The sequence below is a fragment of the Astatotilapia calliptera genome, unplaced genomic scaffold (assembly GCF_900246225.1).
Source record: "Astatotilapia calliptera unplaced genomic scaffold, fAstCal1.2 U_scaffold_14, whole genome shotgun sequence".
NCBI lineage: Eukaryota > Metazoa > Chordata > Actinopteri > Cichliformes > Cichlidae > Astatotilapia > Astatotilapia calliptera.
In genome coordinates, this window is record NW_020535663.1 from 146,924 (window position 1) to 166,708 (window position 19,785).

Consider the following 19,785-nt stretch of genomic DNA (forward strand, 5'->3'; position numbering starts at 1 on the left):
GTTGACCAGGTGCTTTACAACTCTGCATCCGATGCTTGACATTGCGCTTGGTGACATGAGGCTTGGATGCAGCTGTTCTATGGAAACCCTAAACACTGTTCTTGAGCAAATCTTTAGTCTAATCTGAAGGACTTTTCTCTGAGGAGTTTTCAGTGTTCCTGAAATGTGACGTTCAGCCATCAATAGTTCCCTGTTTTTATAACCAGCTTTTAACTGTTTTTGTCTGCTGAGCTGATTGTGAATGATGAACTCTCACAAACTATTTTATTATTTAAACCAAACAAAACTGCTGCTGATGTCACATTAAAGGAGAGAGAGAGAGAGAGAGAGACCGGATGAAAGAGCTGGCTGAAGAAAACAAGCAACCACCAACTAAAGAAGAGGAGAGAACAGCACCAAGTATTTACTCTGTCTTACATTTGACTTTATCTCTAATTTCTGGAGCTTAAATTTATGTGTTCTTTATCTTTATGTGACCTTTGTTAAAAACATCTTTGAGTGAATTTAAAAGCATTTAAAAGCAGGTCCATCCATATTATTGGTGTTTTAAAGTAAATCATGTTGTACTTGTTACATTGCTTTTGCTTTGTAATGTGACCTGATTCACATAGTTATAAGCCTTATGTCAAGCGCAGTGGAGTGGAGTGCGAGGAGCAAAGTGCAGGATGTTGAAAGCAGGCAGACTGATGTGAACAGAAGAGCTGATAATTGCAGGCCAATGGCAGGTTTGTACAGATCCAAAACATAAAGGTACAAAAAATGAAGTCATAATTCTTTTTACAAGTAATCAGAAACATGTGTTTATCCCATCTTACATACAAACATACACATATACGCAAACAATACAGAAACACAGTGAAGCAAATAATATGGGAGGTGATCATAAAATTGCAGAAATGTGCTCAAAAATTTCAAAATGAAATCATTGTTGGAAAAGAAGATAAGCCAGTACATTGGCCAAATTTAAAACAGTTAAAGCTCACAATTATTAGATTTTGATCTTTAAATACCCCAATTCTTTGATCTTCGGGCTGAAGGAAGAACAACACTATGTGTTTAAATGCTCAATCATGTTGAGAGGAAATTAGATTAGATTAGATGAAACTTTATTAATCCCTCGGGTGGGTTCCTCCGGGAAATTCAATTATTTGAAGTGCCTCAGCTCTATGCTTTATATTAACTAAAAGGCCATATAACCATTTGGTGTAGTATTAAGTGGACACTGTCCTGGAAAATAAAGGCATTAGACTACATGTCCTTGGGGGATAGAATGCTGTAGACTCTCGCCCACACTTGCCTGGGAAAAAGTAGATAACATGGGACCATCTTCTAGTGGAAAGTTACTGAAACACTGTTGTTTAGACTAGAGTGGGACAGCTTCTTATAAAAACTGTTAGCGTGCATCACCCTTTTGAGATCTGCGGCAACGTGTCATGCAGGATGCGTCTCCCTTCTAGAAGTAATTGTGTAAGAGAATAAAGTGTGAAATGGTCTGCTGAGCAGTGTTTTGTCTTCCATCGGATGCCTATGAGGAATTAAAAGAACACGGTGAAGTGTTGATATTTAGCAGCAGCAGAGAGGCGGTGTGTGTTCCGTCCCAGTGCGTTAGAGCAACTAAATTGGGGGTGTAAATGAGTAAATAAGCTGAGTAAACAAATTGGCTGTTGCGGATAGCGACTGAAAGTGCAAGAGTAAGACTAATTGTTCTGGGCTTGGCTGCCACACTCACAGACGTGAGGGCGAAACCAATGGGAAGGGAGGACTAGGGACTAGGGTGGTGACCTGGGGACTGAGGACATCCTAAAGAACCAGTCAGGGTGTGGGATCCTTGCCACAGTTGACAGCCTGCACGAGAGTGGGCCCAAGCCTTTCCGCCGGCTAGATTCTGTGCGGAGGTGGGCGAGCCCGTTGCAGCGCCTGTAGATTGTGTGTTTGTGTTAATGTGAAAGCGCGAAAGGTTGCGTCTCGATTGAAATCGATTAGTTAAATTCGCCATGGTTAACAGCCTGAATGAGAGTGGGCCCAAGTTCTTTAGCCGGGTAGATTCCAAGTCGAGATTGGTAACCCCGCTGCAGTGTCTTTGACAATGTCTGTGTGTGTATGAAAAAGTTAAAATTTGCTACAGTTGACAGTCTGCATGACAGTGGGGCTAAGTTCACACAGTGTATGTGGACTGTTCTGCAGGACTTGTGTCCTTCTACAGCGTCTCCTCTGACAAAATGATCCACCTGCACACCTTCAAGACCACCTTCACTGAACCTGTATATGCTGGGTTTAGAGTGAAGCTCGTGACTCCAGTATCCACCTCTGTGCTGACTCAGAATAATGAACTTACTGTGCAGAGAAATATTGTCACATTTGTGATTCACACTTCTTCTCACTTAAATATTGTGAAAGTTAAATAAGTATCAGGTATGATCAGGTATAAAATGTACAGTGTGTCCACATATCAGGTATTCTGTATTATACATTGTACATATATTAGTTTGGTTTGCAGTCCAAAGTTGGTGGATGACACCGATTCTACTGAAAAAAAACGTTTTATTTATTTGTCATTGGCTATGATAGCTATTTTATCTGTTTTATCAGTTTCTACTAATACGATAATATGATAATATATTTAAGTATAATTTCACTACAGTTAACTAGCTTGTAATACTACTGACACAAGTGCAGTTTATGGAGGTTGTAACCTGAAGCTTTGGAGACATCTCTCTTCACTTCATATTAAGTAAAAACAGTCTGAATTATGGATGAACTCCAGTCTGTGTTTTCTCAACTATTCAGAAACAGTTTTAAAACCTCAGATTTGGTTTTTATTCTGTGTGAAAAACATAATCTTGAATTGTAACAGAAAAGAGAAGGTGAAGGGAAAAAAAACAAGATAAAAACAGTGGATTTTTTTCTTGTCAACTTGCATATTAAACTAAAACCAAAGAGTGTTTGTTGTCAGCGTATAAGGTGTGTTTAATTCTCACTTGTATTTATGTGTGTAATTAATTTTAAACCTTTGTCAGTTTAAATATTCTACAGCCGAATTTAAAAACAGCTGTTTCTTTTAAATAAATAAAAAAGGACCATTTGTCTGTTACTGTGTTGCACTGTTTATGTAAAAACAACTGAAATAAAACTGTTTATATCTGGATAAACTTAACAGTGTGTACAGAGAATTAAAGGAAACAAATAAATAAACAGACAGCAAGATGGTGTTTTTAAAGTGTCTTTGTAAACATTTATACAACAAATGTATTTATAGCATACAGGTGTGTTATGCTGCAGGTATGAAACATTACATTATAAATTTTCTGTACGGTATATGAGGAGAAAAGGCGACAAGCACAATGACTCGTTCCGACTTTCATTCTGTCAGTTTCTCCTCTCATCACATACAATTGAAACCACTTATTTACATACACTAAAAACGCAAACACATTTTAATCTTTACTATCAAACATCAAATCCGAGAAAATAATTTTTGTATTTGTGAAATGTCAGAATAAAGAGAGGGAAAATTGTTATTTTTATTTTTTTTGTAATACTTTCATTAAAGTCAGAAGTATACATACACTTCCTTAGTATTTGATAGAATTGCCCTGAAATGGTTTCACTTGGGCCAAAAATTTCAGGTATCCTTCAACAAGCTTTCTACAATAGTTTGCTGGAATCTTGGCCCACTCCTCTTGACAGAAGTGATGTAAGTGGGTCAGGTTTGTAGGCCTTCTTGCTTGCATTTATGCTGTCCACAAATTTTCTGTGGGATTTAGATTCAATTCAGTTCAATTCAATTTTATTTATATAGCGCCAAATCACAACAACAGTCGCCTCAAGGTGCTTTATATTGTACAGTAGATCATACAATAATAGATATAGAGAAAACCCCAACAATCATATGACCCCCTATGAGCAAACACTTTGGCAACAGTGTGAAGGAAAAACTTCCTTTAATAAATCTTGTTCATGACCTGTGTAGTATGTTAACACTATTGGAAGTAAAAATAACTTGAACTCCAATTTTGAAAACACAACTTTCTTTGTTTTCTTTCTTTTTTTTAAATTTTTTATAAAGCTCTGACTTGTATTATTAGTATGAGTCTGTGGTCTGGAAGAGAGTCCTGTCTGCAAAACACAGTATATAATGACCAATGTTGGGCAATTAATTATATAGTTACTTCTTCAAAAAAGTAACTCAGTTTGACAAACAACAAAGTTTTTTGCAGCTATTTATTTTTTTAATGCGGCCAAGGCGTTTTTTAAAATAAACATTTCAAACTATTTACAGAACAATCAGCTGTTCTGCATCAAATTTGATGCCACACAAATTATTTGTGCCACTCCAAAAAAAAATTTCTGTCCACTATGAGATAAAGGAGAACAACAGCCTGATACCTGCAGGAGATGTATCACTCCTGTAACACCTGTAACATTCAGCAGTCGCCTCATTGTTCTGACACACCAACGAAACTATTGACTACACTACACACTGACTACACGAGATTTGCGCTGAACGTCTCAAATCTCTCACATCTCAAAACACCGCCGTCACTCCTAAAACTTCCCACCGTTTCGACATGGTACTTTTTTCCACCAATAGGAAAGGGTGAGTTTTTTGGTTTTGTTTTTGCTCACAGGCTTTCGAGCGTTTTCCTTATAAAACGCTGTTTTTCCCGTTTCTTCCCGCAGTAAAAAATAAACAACGATAGTATTCAGGAAGAAAACCAAACATTGCAGATATTTTTATCATAACTCTGGTTTTTCGTGGCCTATCAACACAATTTTAAAACTGGTATCGTTTTTAAATTGTGGTATAAAGTCCACACCTTTTTCCCTCAATTGTTCCATCTGTCCTGCTCACATCTCCAATGGTTGTACACATTGTCATTAGCGTGGCTTCATTCCACATCAGCCACGCCGCTTTGCTAGCTAAAACACCGTGTCGGCACATAAGGACGCTGTCATAGCCTGTCGACCTTAATTCGGTGTGTATATACAAATGTGAATTGCATTATTGGCTGGACTATGGGATAAGGTGGCATCGTGCTAATCCCATACAGGAGCAGCCAGTCATTTACTGACTAACACTGCAAAAGAGAATTGTTAAATTTTTTATTTTAATTTCAATTCAGGTTGGATTTTTTTTGTACGCAAAGCAGATTTTCTGTGTGCAGAGACCGTGCCAGCTGTGCGCAATTGTGCACGTGCGCAGCTTAGAGGGAACATTGGTTCCTGTCCATATGAGCCGAATACAGCAGTAAACAGCAGGCTGTGTAAAAACTGAAGATGTCAATTGATTAAAATATTTAATAGTTAACTTTAGAGGGTTAGTGTACAACTCAAAGCAATAACACAAAGGTATCTGGTTTAAGTCCCAGTTGAACTCGTGAGACCCTCTTATTTAAGTTGGATGTTTAAAGGCGCTCATTAATTAAATAATAACTCCCCTCAAATGCATTAAGCCTGAAGTAACTAGTCTATTTTGAAAATGTAAGAAGTAGCAAGTACAGATATTTGTTTAAAAATGTAAGGGGTAAAAGTAAAAAGAAAAGAAACTACTTAAGTAAAATACAGATACCTGAAAATTGTACTTAAGTACAATAATGAAGTATTTGTACTTTGTTACTTCACACCTCTGCAAATAACTATGCCAATACATATAAGCATTTATATAACAGGAACACATTAAAGCATAGTGAAGCAAATGATATAGGAGGTGATCCTCGTATCCAGAGCTTTTAGTGAAATCTCAGAAATACGTCCAAAAATATCAACAAAAAACAGGTGTGGAAGAGGAGATAACCTCAGAGAGTAGATGGCCAAAATTAATTTTTACTTTTTAGATTTTGGTCTTTAACAATGAAGAGTGGGTTTGGTCCTGCTGCTTTTGGACTCTTTGTGTTTGGAAGTTGGATCAAAGTTCTCATACCCAACAGGTAACTGAAAATAAAACACCAACAATAAACCTGAGATGCACAACAGATTTTAAATAACCTCACGTAACATCACAGTTTTATGCACTTTGAAGTTTAAAACTAAGAAACACAGTTTTTTTCCCCCAGAGTAATAAACAAACAAAAACAGATGTAACAATATAAAAATCATAAGAAGTTTCAGAGCAGCATACATGTACTGCAGTGTCAGGAAACAGGCCTAAAGGTGCTTTCACACTTTTAGATAAGACACCCTGAAATGTTGATGTTGTGGAATAACCTCAGAAGGGACAGTAAAATACGTTGTATGGTTTTCTACCTAAATAATTATGTAACAGGTTTCTGTCTGGTATAACAATTGTTCGCTTTGTTTTCACTTCCCTATGCTGGTGAAGATGGTGTTATTAAAGAAACTTTCATTTAAGAAACTTTAATAACAGGTAACATCACCTCTTTTCACTACATTTCTCTGAGAAAGTCCCCTCTGACACCATGAATCAACAACACTCACTAAAACCTGCAACAACAGACAGAAAACAAGTGACACAAACTCACCTCCATGTTTGTGTCATTTTCTCTGGTGTTCAGTCCAAAGTTCCTCCTTGTCTTACTAATGTAGCAGAGCATGAGGAAAACAGCCATCAGCAAAACACCATCCAAGGACGCACGCACAACCAGAAGCCAGGAGCAGTCAGGACAATGTGTAGAGACTCCTGCAGTCACACTTTCACTCTGTGTTGCTGTTGTTGTTTGTGGTGCGGAAGTAGGTGGGTTTGAAGCCGTGAACAACAAACACAAAGCATATGGTTATTGAATCAACAATGATGAAGGCAAATGCAGCCTAATTTAAATCATGTTATCATACAGGTTAATAGAAACATTTAGGAAGCACTAAATGCAGCATTTTGTGCATAGTGAAATACATAGACCACATAGTCAAGTTCAGTTGCAGTTTTGTTAAATCAGCTAATGGATAAGGTAATGCTGTTAAACATTAAAGTGGGAACAGCAACAAAAACATGGACATTTGTTTGTTTCTTTGTCAAACCCTCTGATGTTAGAAAGGTATAATGATCTCTCACTCAGTGTATCAGCTGATCTCAGGCAGTAGCAAGAATCTCACCTCAAAATCACCAAAAGTTTCATGATTTTATTTATTGTTGTTCTGATTGTGTTTACTTTACTTTCCAAGCAGTGATCTACTTTTATTAGTAGTAGTATTTTAAGGCACATGGAATATGCAAAAAGTTTGTACTATTTTGAACAGAAACTTACCATCACTGACAAGAACATATTGACTCTCGTATGAATCAGGAGACAGAGGGTTTCCATAACCACAGATGTACAATCCTGTGTCTGACTTGGTCAGCTGTGTGATGGTCGCATACAGTGGATACATGGATCCTGGTCTGTGTTCAATGCTGTATCTTCCACTCACAGATTTGTTGTTAGTTGTGTCAATGAGGATCTCCCCTTCATTCTTACACTCATTCTTACAAAAGAACGTCCTCTGTCCATACGCATTAATGGAACATACTAATGTGATGTTTTCTCCCTTCATTTCTGTGTGATAAAAGCCACTGTTTTTATCCAGATCTGTGAAATAGAAGAACATTCATTACTATGAACTTAAAGGGCAGAGTTAGAGGTCTTAGAAGTACACAGGGGAGAGTGTGAATGTTTTTTCATTTGTCTTATTTTTTGAAGCGTTTTTCAGAACTCAGAAATCTCAGAAATATGTCCAAAAATATCAACAAAAAACAGGTGTGGAAGAGGAGATAACCGCAGAGAGTAGATGGCCAAAATTAATTTTTACTTTTTAGATTTTGGTCTTTAACAATGAAGAGTGGGTTTGGTCCTGCTGCTTTTGGACTCTTTGTGTTTGGAAGTTGGATCAAAGTTCTCATACCCAACAGATAACTGAAAATAAAACACCAACAATAAACCTGAGATGCACAACAGATTTTAAATAACCTCATGTAACATCACAGTTTTATGCACTTTGAAGTTTAAAACTAAGAAACACAGAGTTTCAAACTCAGAGCTACAAGATGAGCCTGGTATCCACACATAAATCAAAAAAAGTGACTAACTTCTTTTTATTTTATTTTAATTTTTTTTCGCCTGTCCCGTTTGGTTCTTTTGCTATCAGAAGTATTGTCTAAAGACAAAGAAAGATGCCCAATGAATTTACTTTCCCAAATGGACCATCACGACATTGCTGTAAAGGTCCATTCGATTGACCTTTGTTTTTATTGTTTATTTTATTTTATTTTATTTTCACTTGCTACACACGGGACAGACATGACTGGGGGAAAGAAAAGGGAGAAAGAAAGAGAGGTAGGGAAAGAAAAACACACACACACACATATGTATATATATATATATATATATATATATATATATATATATATATATATATATATATATATCCATCCATCCATCGTCATCCGCTTTATCCGAGGCCGGGTCGCGGGGGCAGCAGCCTAAGCAAAGAGGCCCAGACCTCCCTCTCCCCAGCCACCTCCTCCAGCTTATCCGGGGGAATACCGAGGCGTTCCCAGGCCAGCCAAGAGATATAATCTCTCCAGCGTGTCCTGGGTCTGCCCCGGGGCCTCCTCCCGGTGGGACATGCCTGGGGCATCCTTGTCAGATGCCCGAACCACCTCAGCTGGCTCCTTTCGATGTGGAGGAGCAGCGGCTCTACTCTGAGCCCCTCCCGGATGGCCGAACTTCTCACCCTATCTCTAAGGGAGAGGCCAGCCACCCTTCGGAGGAAGCTCATTTCTGCCGCTTGTATCCGCGATCTCGTTCTTTCGGTCACTACCCACAGCTCGTGGCCATAGGTGAGGGTAGGGACGTAGATCGACCGGTAAATTGAGAGCTTCGCTTTTACACTCAGCTCCCTCTTCACCACGACGGACTGGTGCAGCGTCTGCATTACTGCAGCTGCAGCCCCAATCCGTCTGTCGATCTCCGGCTCCCTTCTCCCATCACTCGCGAACAAGACCCCGAGATACTTGAACTCCTCCACTTGGGGCAGGAACTCATCCCCGATCCGAAGTGGGCACTCCACCCTTTTCCGGCTGAGAACCATGGCCTCAGATTTGGAGGTGCTGATCCTCATTCCCGCTGCTTCACACTCGGCTGCGAACCGTTCCAGTGTGAGCTGGAGGCCCTCACCCGATGAAGCCAACAGAACCACATCATCCGCAAAAATCAGAGATGAGATTCTGAGGCCACCAAAGCGAAAGCCCTCCGCCACTTGGCTGCACCTAGAAATCCTGTCCATAAAAATTATGAACAGAACCGGAGACAAAGGGCAGCCCTGGCGGAGCCCATCACCCACCGGGAACGAGTCCGACTTATTGCCGCCAATGCGAACCAAGCTCTTGCAACGGTTGTATAGGGATCGAATGGCCCGTAGCAATGGGCCAGACACCCCATACTCCCGCAACACCTCCCACAGGACACCCCGAGGGACACGGTCGAATGCCTTCTCCAAGTCCACAAAACACATGTAGACTGGTTGGGCAAACTCCCATGCACCCTCAAGTATCCTCGAGAGGATAAAGAGCTGGTCCAGTGTCCCACGACCAGGACGAAAACCGCATTGTTCCTCCTGTATCCGAGGTTTCAACTAGCGAACGAACTCTCCTTTCCAGCACCCTGGCATAGACTTTCCCAGGGAGGCTGAGGAGTGTGATCCCCCTGTAGTTGGAACACACCCTCCGGTCCCCCTTCTTAAAGATGGGGACCACCACCCGGTCTGCCAGTCCACAGGTACTGCCCCTGATCTCCACGCAACATTGCAGAGGCGTGTCAACCAGGACAGCCCTACAACGTCCAGAGCCTTCAGGAACTCGGGGCAGACCTCATCAACACCAGGGGCTCTGCCACCAAGGAGCTGTTTAACTGCCTCAGTGACCTCGCCCCCGGAAATTGGCGGGTCATTCCCCTCATTCCCAGACTCTGCTTCCTCCTCGGAAGACGTGTCAGTGGGATTAAGGAGGTCCTTGAAGTATTCCTTCCACCGCCTGACAATTTTCGCAGTCGACGTTAGCAGCGCTCCGCCAGCACTATACACAGTGCAGGTAGAGCATCGCTTTCCCCTCCTGAGACGCCTGACGGTTTGCCAGAATCTCTTCGAGGAAGTCCGAAAGTCTTTTTCCATGGCCTCTCCGAACTCCTCCCACACCCGAGTTTTTGCTTCAGCCACTGCCCGAGCCGCATTCCGCTTGGCCTGTCGATACCTGTCGGCTGCCTCCGGAGTCCCACAGGCTAACCAAGCCCGATAGGACTCCTTCTTCAGCCTGGTGGCTCCCTTTACCTCTGGTGTCCACCATTTGGTTTGGGGATTACCACCACGGCAGGCACCAACCACCTTGCGGCCGCAGCTCAATGCAGCAGCTTCGGCAATGGAGACGCTGAACATGGTCCATTCGAACTCAATGTCCCCAGTCCCCCTCGGAATGCTGTTGAAGCTCTGCCGGAGGTGTGTGTTGAAGATCTCGCGGACTGGGGCCTCTGCTAGACGTTCCCAGCACACCCTCACTACGTGTTTAGGTGCACCAGGTCTGTCCAGCGTCCTCCCCCGCCACCTGATCCAACTCACCACCAGGTGGTGATCAGTTGACAGCTCAGCCCCTCTCTTTACCTGAGTGTCCAGAACATATGGTCGCAGGTCTGGTGATACGATTACAAAATCGATCATCGACCTACGGCCTAGAGCGTCCTGGTGCCACGTGCACTTATGGACACTCTTATGTTCGAACAGGGTGTTCGTTATGGCCAAACTGTGATTAGCACAGAAGTCCAATAACAAAGCACCGCTCGGGTTCAGATCAGGGAGGCCGTTCCTCCCAATTATGCCCCTCCAGGTCTCGCTGTCGTTACCCACGTGAGCATTGAAGTCTCCCAGCAGGACAACAGAGTCTCCAGGTGGAGCACCTTCCATCACCCCCCCCAGGGACTCTAAGAAGGCTGGGTACTCTGAACTGCCACTCGGCGCATAAGCGCAGATGACAGTCAGGACCCGTTCCCCGACCCTAAGGCGCAGGGAACAAACCCTCTCGTCCACCGGGAAAAACCCCAACATACCGGCAGCAAGCCGAGGGGATATCCCTCCTCCTTGAATCGCTACCTTATCGTGGTGGAGGGGTTTGTGTGTCCCAGGGATCCCAGGGGCTATGTTGTCTGGGGGCTTTTGTCCCCTGGTAGGGTCTCCCATGGCAAATTGGTCCTGGGTGAGGGACCAGACAAAGAGCGATTCAGAAGACCCTTATGAAAAGGATATCGAGGGAACCGTTTACCCTGCCCGGGATAGGGTTACCGGGGCCCCGCCCTGGAGCCAGGCCCGGGGAGGGTGCCCGAGGGCGAGCGTCTGGTGGCCGGGCACAGCCCGAAGATGAGACATGGGCCCATCCTCCCGCAGGAGGCGCCATAGGGGTCGGGTGCATTGTGTGCCGGGTGGCGACCAGGAGCGGAGGCACTGGCGGACTGACCCCCGGCTGCCAAGACTGGCAATATATATATATATATATATATATATAAACACCCAGCACGCCCCTGCGGGCGGTTTATCCTTCAAGCTCGGGTCCTCTACCAGAGGCCTGGGAGCTTGAGGGTCCTGCGCAGTATCTTAGCTGTTCCCAGGACTGCGCTCTTCTGGACAGAGATCTCCGATGTTGTTCCCGGGATCTGCTGGAGCCACTCGCCTAGCTTGGGAGTCACCGCACCTAGTGCTCCGATTACCACGGGGACCACCGTTACCTTCACCCTCCACATCCTCTCGAGCTCTTCTCTGAGCCCTTGGTATTTCTCCAGCTTCTCGTGTTCCTTCTTCCTGATATTGCTGTCATTCGGAACCGCTACATCGATCACTACGGCCGTCTTCTTTGTTTGTCTACCACCACTATGTCCGGTTGGTTAGCCACCACCATTTTGTCCGTCTGTATCTGGAAGTCCCACAGGATCTTAGCTCGGTCATTCTCCACCACCCTTGGGGGCATCTCCCATTTTGACCTCGGGACTTCCAGGTTATACTTGCACAGATGTTCCTGTACACTATGCCGGCCACTTGGTTATGGCGTTCCATGTATGCCTTGCCTGCTAGCATCTTGCACCCTGCTGTTATGTGCTAGATTGTCTCTGGGGCATCTTTACACAGCCTGCACCTGGGGTCTTGCCTGGTGTGATAGACCCCAGCCTCTATGGATCTTGTGCTCAGAGCTTGTTCTTGTGCTGCCATGATTAGTGCCTCTGTGCTGTCTTTCAGTCCAGCTTTGTCCAGCCACTGGTAGGATTTCTGGATATCAGCCACCTCCTCTATCTGCCGGTGGTACATACCGTGCAGGGGCCTGTCCTTCCATGATGGTTCCTCGTCTCCCTCCTCTTTCTTGGGTTTCTGCTGCCTGAGGTATTCACTGAGCACTCGGTCAGTTGGGGCCATCTTCCCAATGTATTCTTGGATGTTCGTTGTCTCATCCTGGACTGTGGTGCTGACACTCACCAGTCCCCGGCCCCCTTCCGTACAGCCTCAGGGTGCTGGATTTGGGGTAAAACCCTCCATGCATGGTAAGGAGCTTTCTTGTCTTTATGTCAGTGGCTTCTATCTCCTCCTTTGGCTAGCCTATTACCCCAGCAGGGTACCTGATCACGGGCAGGGCGTACGTGTTGATGGCCCGGATCTTGTTCTTACCATTCAGCTGACTCCTCAGGACTTGCCTGACCCTCTGCAGGTACTTGGTGGTTGCAGCTTTTCTAGCGGCCTCTTCATGGTTCCCATTCGCCTGTGGGATCCCCAAGTACTTGTAACTGTCCTCTATGTCTGCAATGTTGCCTTCTGGTAGTTCAATCCCCTCAGTTCTGACTACCTTCCCTCTCTTTGTTACCATCCGACTACACTTCTCCAGTCCGAACGACATTCCAATGTCATTGCTGTATAGCCTGGTAGTGTGGATCAGTGAATCGATGTCTCGTTCACTCTTGGCATACAGCTTGATGTCATCCATGTACAGGAGGTGGCTGACAACTGCTCCATTCCGTAGTCGGTATCCGTAGCCAGTCTTGTTAATGATCTCACTGAGGGGGTTCAGGCCTATGCAGAACAGCAGTGGGGACAGAGCATCTCCTTGGTAGATCCCGCACTTGATGGTGACTTGTGCTATGGGCTTGGAGTTGGCCTCTAGTGTTGTACGCCACATCCCCATTGAGTTCCTGATGAAGGCTCTTAGGATCCCATTGATCTTGTACAATTCTAGGCATTCCAGTATCCAGCTGTGGGGCATTGAGTCATAGGCCTTCTTGTAATCAATCCAGGCAGTGCACAGGTTGGTCAGTCTGGTCTTGCAGTCTCGGCTGATTGTTCTGTCTACCAGTAGCTGGTATTTTGCGCCTCTGGTATTCTTGCCAATTCCTTTCTGTGTCCCGCTCATGTATTGACCATGTGCCTGTTCATCTTAGCCGATATGATGCCTGACAGGAGCTTCCATGTAGTACTGAGGCAGGTTATTGGTCGGTAGTTGGAGGGGACCGGTCCCTTCTTGGGGTCCTTGGGGATCAGGACCGTCCGGCCTTCAGTTAGCCATTCCGGGTGTCTCTCGTTAACTAGCAGCTGGTTCATTTGTGCTGCCAGACGCTCATGGAGTGCAGTCAGCTTCTTCAGCCAGTAGGCGTGAACCATGTCGGGCCCTGGTGCTGTCCAACTCTTCATACTGGAGACCCTTTCTTGGATATCTGCCACTGTGATGGTTACTGGACCCTGTTCAGGGAGGTCGCTGTGGTCAGCCCTCAGATCCTCTAGCCACTGAGCATTGCCGTTATGGGTTGCATCCTTCTCCCATATGCTCTTCCAGTATTGCTCCGTCTCCAGCCTTGGTGGTGCTGTTCTCTTATTGTTCCCTTGCCACTGAGACTACACCTTTGCTGGTTCTGTGGAGAACAGCTGGTTTATTCTCCTGCCTTCTATCTCTCTGGTGTACCTCCTCAAGCGGCTGGCCAAGGCTGTGAGTCTTTGCTTGGCAGATATATATATATATATATATATATATATATATATATATATATATATATATATATATATATATATATATATATATATATATATATATATACACACACGCCTCCGATGCTTTGCTACCCACGCGATGCAGATGGCAGGTCTGTCCAGCACTAGAAACGGCTGCAGGACAAGATGCCCGCTGACTACATAAGATCATTCCTTACCTCATAACCTCCCGTTGCATGTCACATCGTTTTACATGGTGTAGATGTGAATATTCATGTGCCTTTTTGTGCTGAGGTGGGTTTTTTTTACTATCCTCAAACTGGTATCCAAGTTAGGGGCCCAGTTTGAGTAGAGCTCTTTTTCTCTCCTCTTGTCCCTGATGTGAGCACTTTCACTGTTTTCTTTTTGGCACGGCCACATCTGCAGCTTGTCCCCCTCCCTCTCTTGGACACAAGCATTTCACTGCATGTTGTACTTGTATGACTGTTTATGTGATGAATAAAAAATTGAACGTGAACTTGAACTTTTTCGTTTAAGTCACCTTTAGTAAAAACTCACCATTTGAAACTCTGACCTCAAAGTCATAGTATGCGTCTGGAGCAGATCTTCCCAAACCACACCTGTACATTCCTGAGTCAGACGTGATCATGTGTGTAAAGGTCAAAAACACAATTCCTCTTCCTGAAGCTCCATCTTTATATTCAATGCTGTATCTCCCACTCTGAGCTGTGCTTCCATCTGTTTTGATGAGGATATCTTCTGCTCGCTCACATTTTTCTTTACAGAAGAACTTTGTGCTTCCGGACAAAGTTAAGTTGCAGTTAAGTGTGCCATTTGCTCCTTCAGCTGCAGACCAAATATTGTGTTTTGCCTTGACGAGCACAGCTGTGTCTATCAGATGAAAACAGATGAAAATTTTTTAAAATTAAAAAGCAGCATTAAAGACAAAATCAGATCAACAGTTCTCACCTGACAAGAAGCAGAAGAAGAGAAAATGAAAGATTTTCATTCTGACTTTGATCCTGATGCAGAAAAGTTGTTAAACTTCAGAAGAACAGCGTCTGACTCTTCACTGTGTCTGTGTCTATCATCAGAAAACAGAAGTTACTTAGTGAGTTGTTTCCTTTTTAGCACTTCCTTCAACTTTTTTAAAGATACATTCATCACATTCTCATGAGGAGAAGGAGTTTCAGACCAAATTTGACCTTTAAATCCTGATGCCAGCTCAGGCAATGTCTGAGAGGAACACATGATTGCCTGAGCTTAAGAGATAGAAAAAAAATGGAAATGACATTTCCAGTGTGTCATTTCCTCTCACACTCTCAACTACACTCCTGTCTACTGTGCTATCTAAAACACACAAAAAAAAACACCACATGTCAAAGCTGACTCATTTCTTAGGAATTAGAATAGAGTAATATTAATTAATTTATTATTAATATATTATTTATATTTATTTATATATTTATTTATAAATCAACATCATTTTTTTGCTGTTGCATTTTGAGATTATTTCATATTAAATATTGAAAATAAATGGCAAAGTTGACCAAATAGCATTAAGTCTAAAATGGATTTAAAGGATTGCTTGAACATGAACCTGTTTGTAATGTCTAAAGAGGAAAACACATATCCATGTCTGTCAGTGAGGGCTGCAGTCTAAACAGAGATACCCAGAAATATTTTATTCCTCTACCTGATTGCCAATAATAATGGATTGGATTTATATAGCGCTTTTCAAGACACCCAAAGTGCTTTACAATGCCACTATTCATTCACTCTCACATTCACACACTGGTGGAGCCAAGCTACGGTTATAGCCACAGCTGCCCTGGGGCTGACAGGGCTGACAGAAGCGAGGCTGCCATATCGCGCCATCGGCCCCTCTGGCCAACACCAGTAGGCAAGTAGGGTAAAGTGTCTTGCCCAAGGACACAATGACCAGGACAGAGAGCCCGGGGATCAAACCGGCGACCTTCTGGTTACAAATACACTTCCCAACCCCCTGAGCCACGGTCGCCCCAAATAGTAAAATATTTAAAATACAAAAATAAAAATATCCACATCATCCCGTGCAGGAGTTTTGCAAACAATGACCTCTGACCAGCAATAGAACACATATCATTGAAGGTAAAAATAAATAGTTGTTGTCTCCTTCACTTTGGCTTGAGAGTTGTTTTGGACTTCTTCAGAGGCCTGGTAATGAACTCATCATTTGAATTAAGTGTATTAACCCAGGGTGGTATCTAAAACCTGCAGGAAACTGGCACTTGAGGCCTGGAGATGCCTATCACTGCTCTAGTTACAGGAACAGGATTTCCTTTTTACGTGTTTCTGTTAAGGTTAAAATGAGTTTGATCTAACGTGAAGAAAAAATAACTCCCCTCAAGTGTGTTAGAGCAAAAGTCTGTTTTGATAAGGTAAGAAGTAGAAATTACAGATATTTGTTTAAAAATGTAGGGGGTAAAAGTAAAAAAGTAGTCAGAAAAAATACTCAAGTAAAGTACATACGTGAACTGAAATTTGTACTGAAGTACAGTAACAAAGTATCTGTATTTCTACCTCTGTAAACATCCATGCACACAGTATTGAGACCACTGCACGTGCTGAGGAAATACAGAAGAAAAATCTTACAAGAAATATATTTTTTATTTTAGTGCATTCATGTGTGTGTGTCACATATCTCCGAAAATGTTTAGAGCACTTGTGCAAATATGTGATGTCTTGATGAATCGAGCAGATATTTGAAGTTTACACAGCTACATTCTCACATGAAATTATTTTAAAAGTTTATTTTGTGACCCAGAAAGAGTAATTTTTCAAACTCTGCCACTCTGTGTTCCTCCGCCACTGCCTCATTTGAGTTTTGGACGAAATGGATTCTGGGATATTGCATTTCGTCATTTCGAGCTGATTGGAGACCAGAACAGCCAATCAGATTTTTTTTGCATCCAAGTCTGTGATTGGCTGGTTTGGTCTATTTGGTCAGAGTAGAAGTAGGAACCCGACACTGCAATGGTCCCTTAATCCACAGGGCAAGTAATTTACGTACAATACCCAAGCAAATTAAATGCATATAGTCTAAGGGAAAGGCTGAAACCATGCCAATGCCTATCTCATGAAGAGGTGATTTGGAGTTATGGTCATCTTCATCTAACATTTCTTCAAACTGAGAATCTGATCTGAGACTTGAATCCATATCTGGAAAGCCTGGTCCACGGCCTTCTCTGCAAGTTCCACAGCATCTAAAGCAAGGCTATTTAAATGCTGCTGAACTCTAGCTTTAATTCTCCTTCTCCTCATCTGTGATTTGGCAAGAAGGTAATCCATTTCACTAAAATACACAGAAGATTGTGTGCAGAATAGAAGTGTGAGCCATTTTCACACATATGGCAATCCAAAAAATTTATTTAGTCATTAGCACTCATCAGGCAATGTCTATGGGCAACTGACTGCACTCAGACCAAAGGGGGCTGAATAATTACGCACACCCCACTTTGCAGTTATCTATTTGTAAAAAAATGTTTGGAATCATGTGTGATTTTCATTCCACTTCTCACGTGTACACCACTTTGTGTTGGTCTTTCACGTGGGATTCCAATAAAATTGATTCATGTTTGTGGCTGTAATGTGACAAAATGTGGAAAAGTTCAAGGGGGCTGAATACTTTTGCAAGCCACTGTATGTGGAAACATTGTTTGTAAAAACACACTTTAGCCAGAGTGGAGATTGTCCATCAGTCTACACTGTAAAATGTATAAATCAGCAAGTGATAAATTATCACTGTTGCTGGTATTTTCTCAAAGAGTTGTATGTGATAGAAATTGCTGTTTGTAGTCCTCCTGTACATCTGCATGTTGCTTCCCAATTAAAATCTATAATTGTGGAGATTCATATTCATGTGATACTTTGTTAAGAAATAGAGAGATATTTTTTAATGCGTATCTGCTCATTAGATTGTTTTATGCATAAAAGAAGGCCAGCTTTGAGACAAGGTCACAGGCTGACAGGAAACTGCAGGTTTTTGCAGAAGTATGAGCAACAGACAGAGTGAAACTAAGTTCAGACAGGTTGCCCTGGCAACAGACCTTAGGAAGGGGAAGTTATTGCAAGCTGCACAGGAAGTTTTAGTTCACAGGCATATTAATAACTCAGACACAGAAAAGAGGAACTGAATAGTGATGGGTCAGTCGCGAACGAAATGGCTCTTAGAGCCGGTGTTGTGCCAAAAAGTGATTGTCTGCCAAAAACTGATTTCCGGTATTTGCCAAAAAGCGATTGCTCATATTTAAAGTGCTATAAGTAACTTGTTGGGCTATAATATGTTAAACATATGTCAAATGCATCCCTTATGGATGACATAAAGTCATCTTGAGCCACAAACAACATTCGTGTAGCAAGATACAAGCCGCAATCAGTTTTTGGCAGCGACTTTTATATAACCTTTATTTATGCAGTAAAAAAATCTCATTAACATTAAAAATGTATTTTGTAAGAGTAAGTTGCCCAACAGGACAGCAGAAATAGCAGCAAATATTACAATAGTTCTGTAAAAATATTTTAAGTGGGGATAAAGGACCGGATTGGTTATAATGTAAGTACAAGTTGTAGAGATACTTAAAAAACAGATAATTTTTTAATTCTTTATGTAACCCCTTTGTATCCCCTGTTCACCGAAGTCTATTTACGAACATACGTAAAGATATTACACATAAAAAATACACAGAAACACTGGAAATCACTTTTTGGCAGACAATCACTTTTTGGCACAACACCGGATCTTTGAAGTGAACGATGCGAGCCGGCTCCTTATTGGGAGCCGTGGTTTTTTTTTTTTTCCTTTCTCCTGCCCTCCTTTTCACTTTTTTCACTTCATGCTGCAAGTCACCCTGGTGTTTGCGCTGAGCAGAGACGGCAAACAGAGCCTTGCATTTGCGCCCCTCCCCCCTCTCCTCAGCGCTGAGCTGAGGGGGCGGGGACAGTAGTTACACTCGCAACAGCAGTAGCACACAACAAGAGCAGGAGGGAGAGGGAAAGAAAGAGAGCCGGGAGCAACAAGAGACAACACCGTCACATTGGAAAGGTACAGTAAAGAAAATGAGTGATACCAAGAAAAGAAGCAAAGTCTGGAACCATTTCAATCTTATTGACAAAACAAAGGCAAAGTGTAGAGTCTACAAGAAAAGGATATCATATAGAGCTGGCTCCACAAACAACATGCACAGGCACCTAAGAACTGTCCACCCATCAGTGCAATGGGAAGATAAAACGCAGTCAGTTGAGTGTGAGGACTCTCTTCCAGACACTAAACCAAGGAACAATGTACATTTCAAATTCCTTTAATTTTAAACATGTTTATATTGTCTATCCTGTAAAATAGTCAGATGTCTATTCATATTAATGTACAGAATTCACCTGCTTGCTGCTACTACTGCACAATCACCCAATGTATATACTATATATATATATAATGTTCCTCCTCTACAGCCCCCCCCCCCCCCCCCCCCCAATTTTTGCACATGTCGAGGAGTGTGTCAGGCTACATTTCACTGTGTGTTATACTTGTATAACTATGCATGTGACAAATAAAGAACCTTGAACCTTGATATTAATATTTCTAAATGCCAACCTTTCCCTTAATTAAAGATCTGGGCGTTCCCCCCCCCCCCCATATGTTAGTTTATATTTTATTGTGTTGTGGTTTGCAGTGTTTTGTGTTGTTTCACTTTAAATTTGTTTAAAAGGAAAAAGCTGAAAATTTAAGTAGTTAAAAGTTGAAATGTATGAAATGTAAATAGTTGGTTTTTGTATTTTATAAGTTATTTATTACATTTTATGTGGAATGAATAAATA

The 19,785-nt window shown here is 42.5% G+C and overlaps 1 protein-coding gene across 3 annotated transcripts; it reads right to left on the reverse strand.

Moving 5' to 3' along the window:
• Positions 1-3,263: 3,263 nt before the first annotated feature.
• LOC113017517 (polymeric immunoglobulin receptor-like) lies at positions 3,264-15,006 on the reverse strand. 3 transcript variants are annotated; one of them, XM_026160664.1, is made up of 6 exons: positions 14,902-15,006; positions 14,491-14,823; positions 7,200-7,520; positions 6,480-6,664; positions 5,828-5,931; positions 3,264-3,751 (listed from the first exon to the last, which is right to left on the reverse strand). In XM_026160664.1, the coding sequence occupies exons 1-5, from the start codon at positions 14,939-14,941 to the stop codon at positions 5,845-5,847; spliced, it is 966 nt and encodes a 321-aa protein (XP_026016449.1). In that variant the 5' UTR covers positions 14,942-15,006; the 3' UTR covers positions 3,264-3,751; positions 5,828-5,844. The 3 variants fall into 3 exon arrangements, with proteins under 3 accessions (XP_026016449.1, XP_026016450.1, XP_026016448.1); XM_026160665.1 differs by lacking the exon at positions 5,828-5,931; XM_026160663.1 differs by lacking the exon at positions 3,264-3,751 and having other exon boundaries at positions 5,682-5,931.
• Between the last annotated feature and the right edge of the window lie 4,779 nt (positions 15,007-19,785).

Excerpts from the sequence above, each read along its gene's own strand:
- LOC113017517 (XM_026160664.1), bottom strand. The coding sequence starts at position 14,941 with ATGAAAATCTTTCATTTTCTCTTCTTCTGCTTCTTGTCAG. Across the intron at positions 14,824-14,901 it reads CTTCTTCTGCTTCTTGTCAG|ACACAGCTGTGCTCGTCAAG; the intron begins GTGAGAACTGTT and ends TTCATCTGATAG. Across the intron at positions 6,665-7,199 it reads ATATGTTCTTGTCAGTGATG|CAACACAGAGTGAAAGTGTG; the intron begins GTAAGTTTCTGT and ends AAACAACAACAG.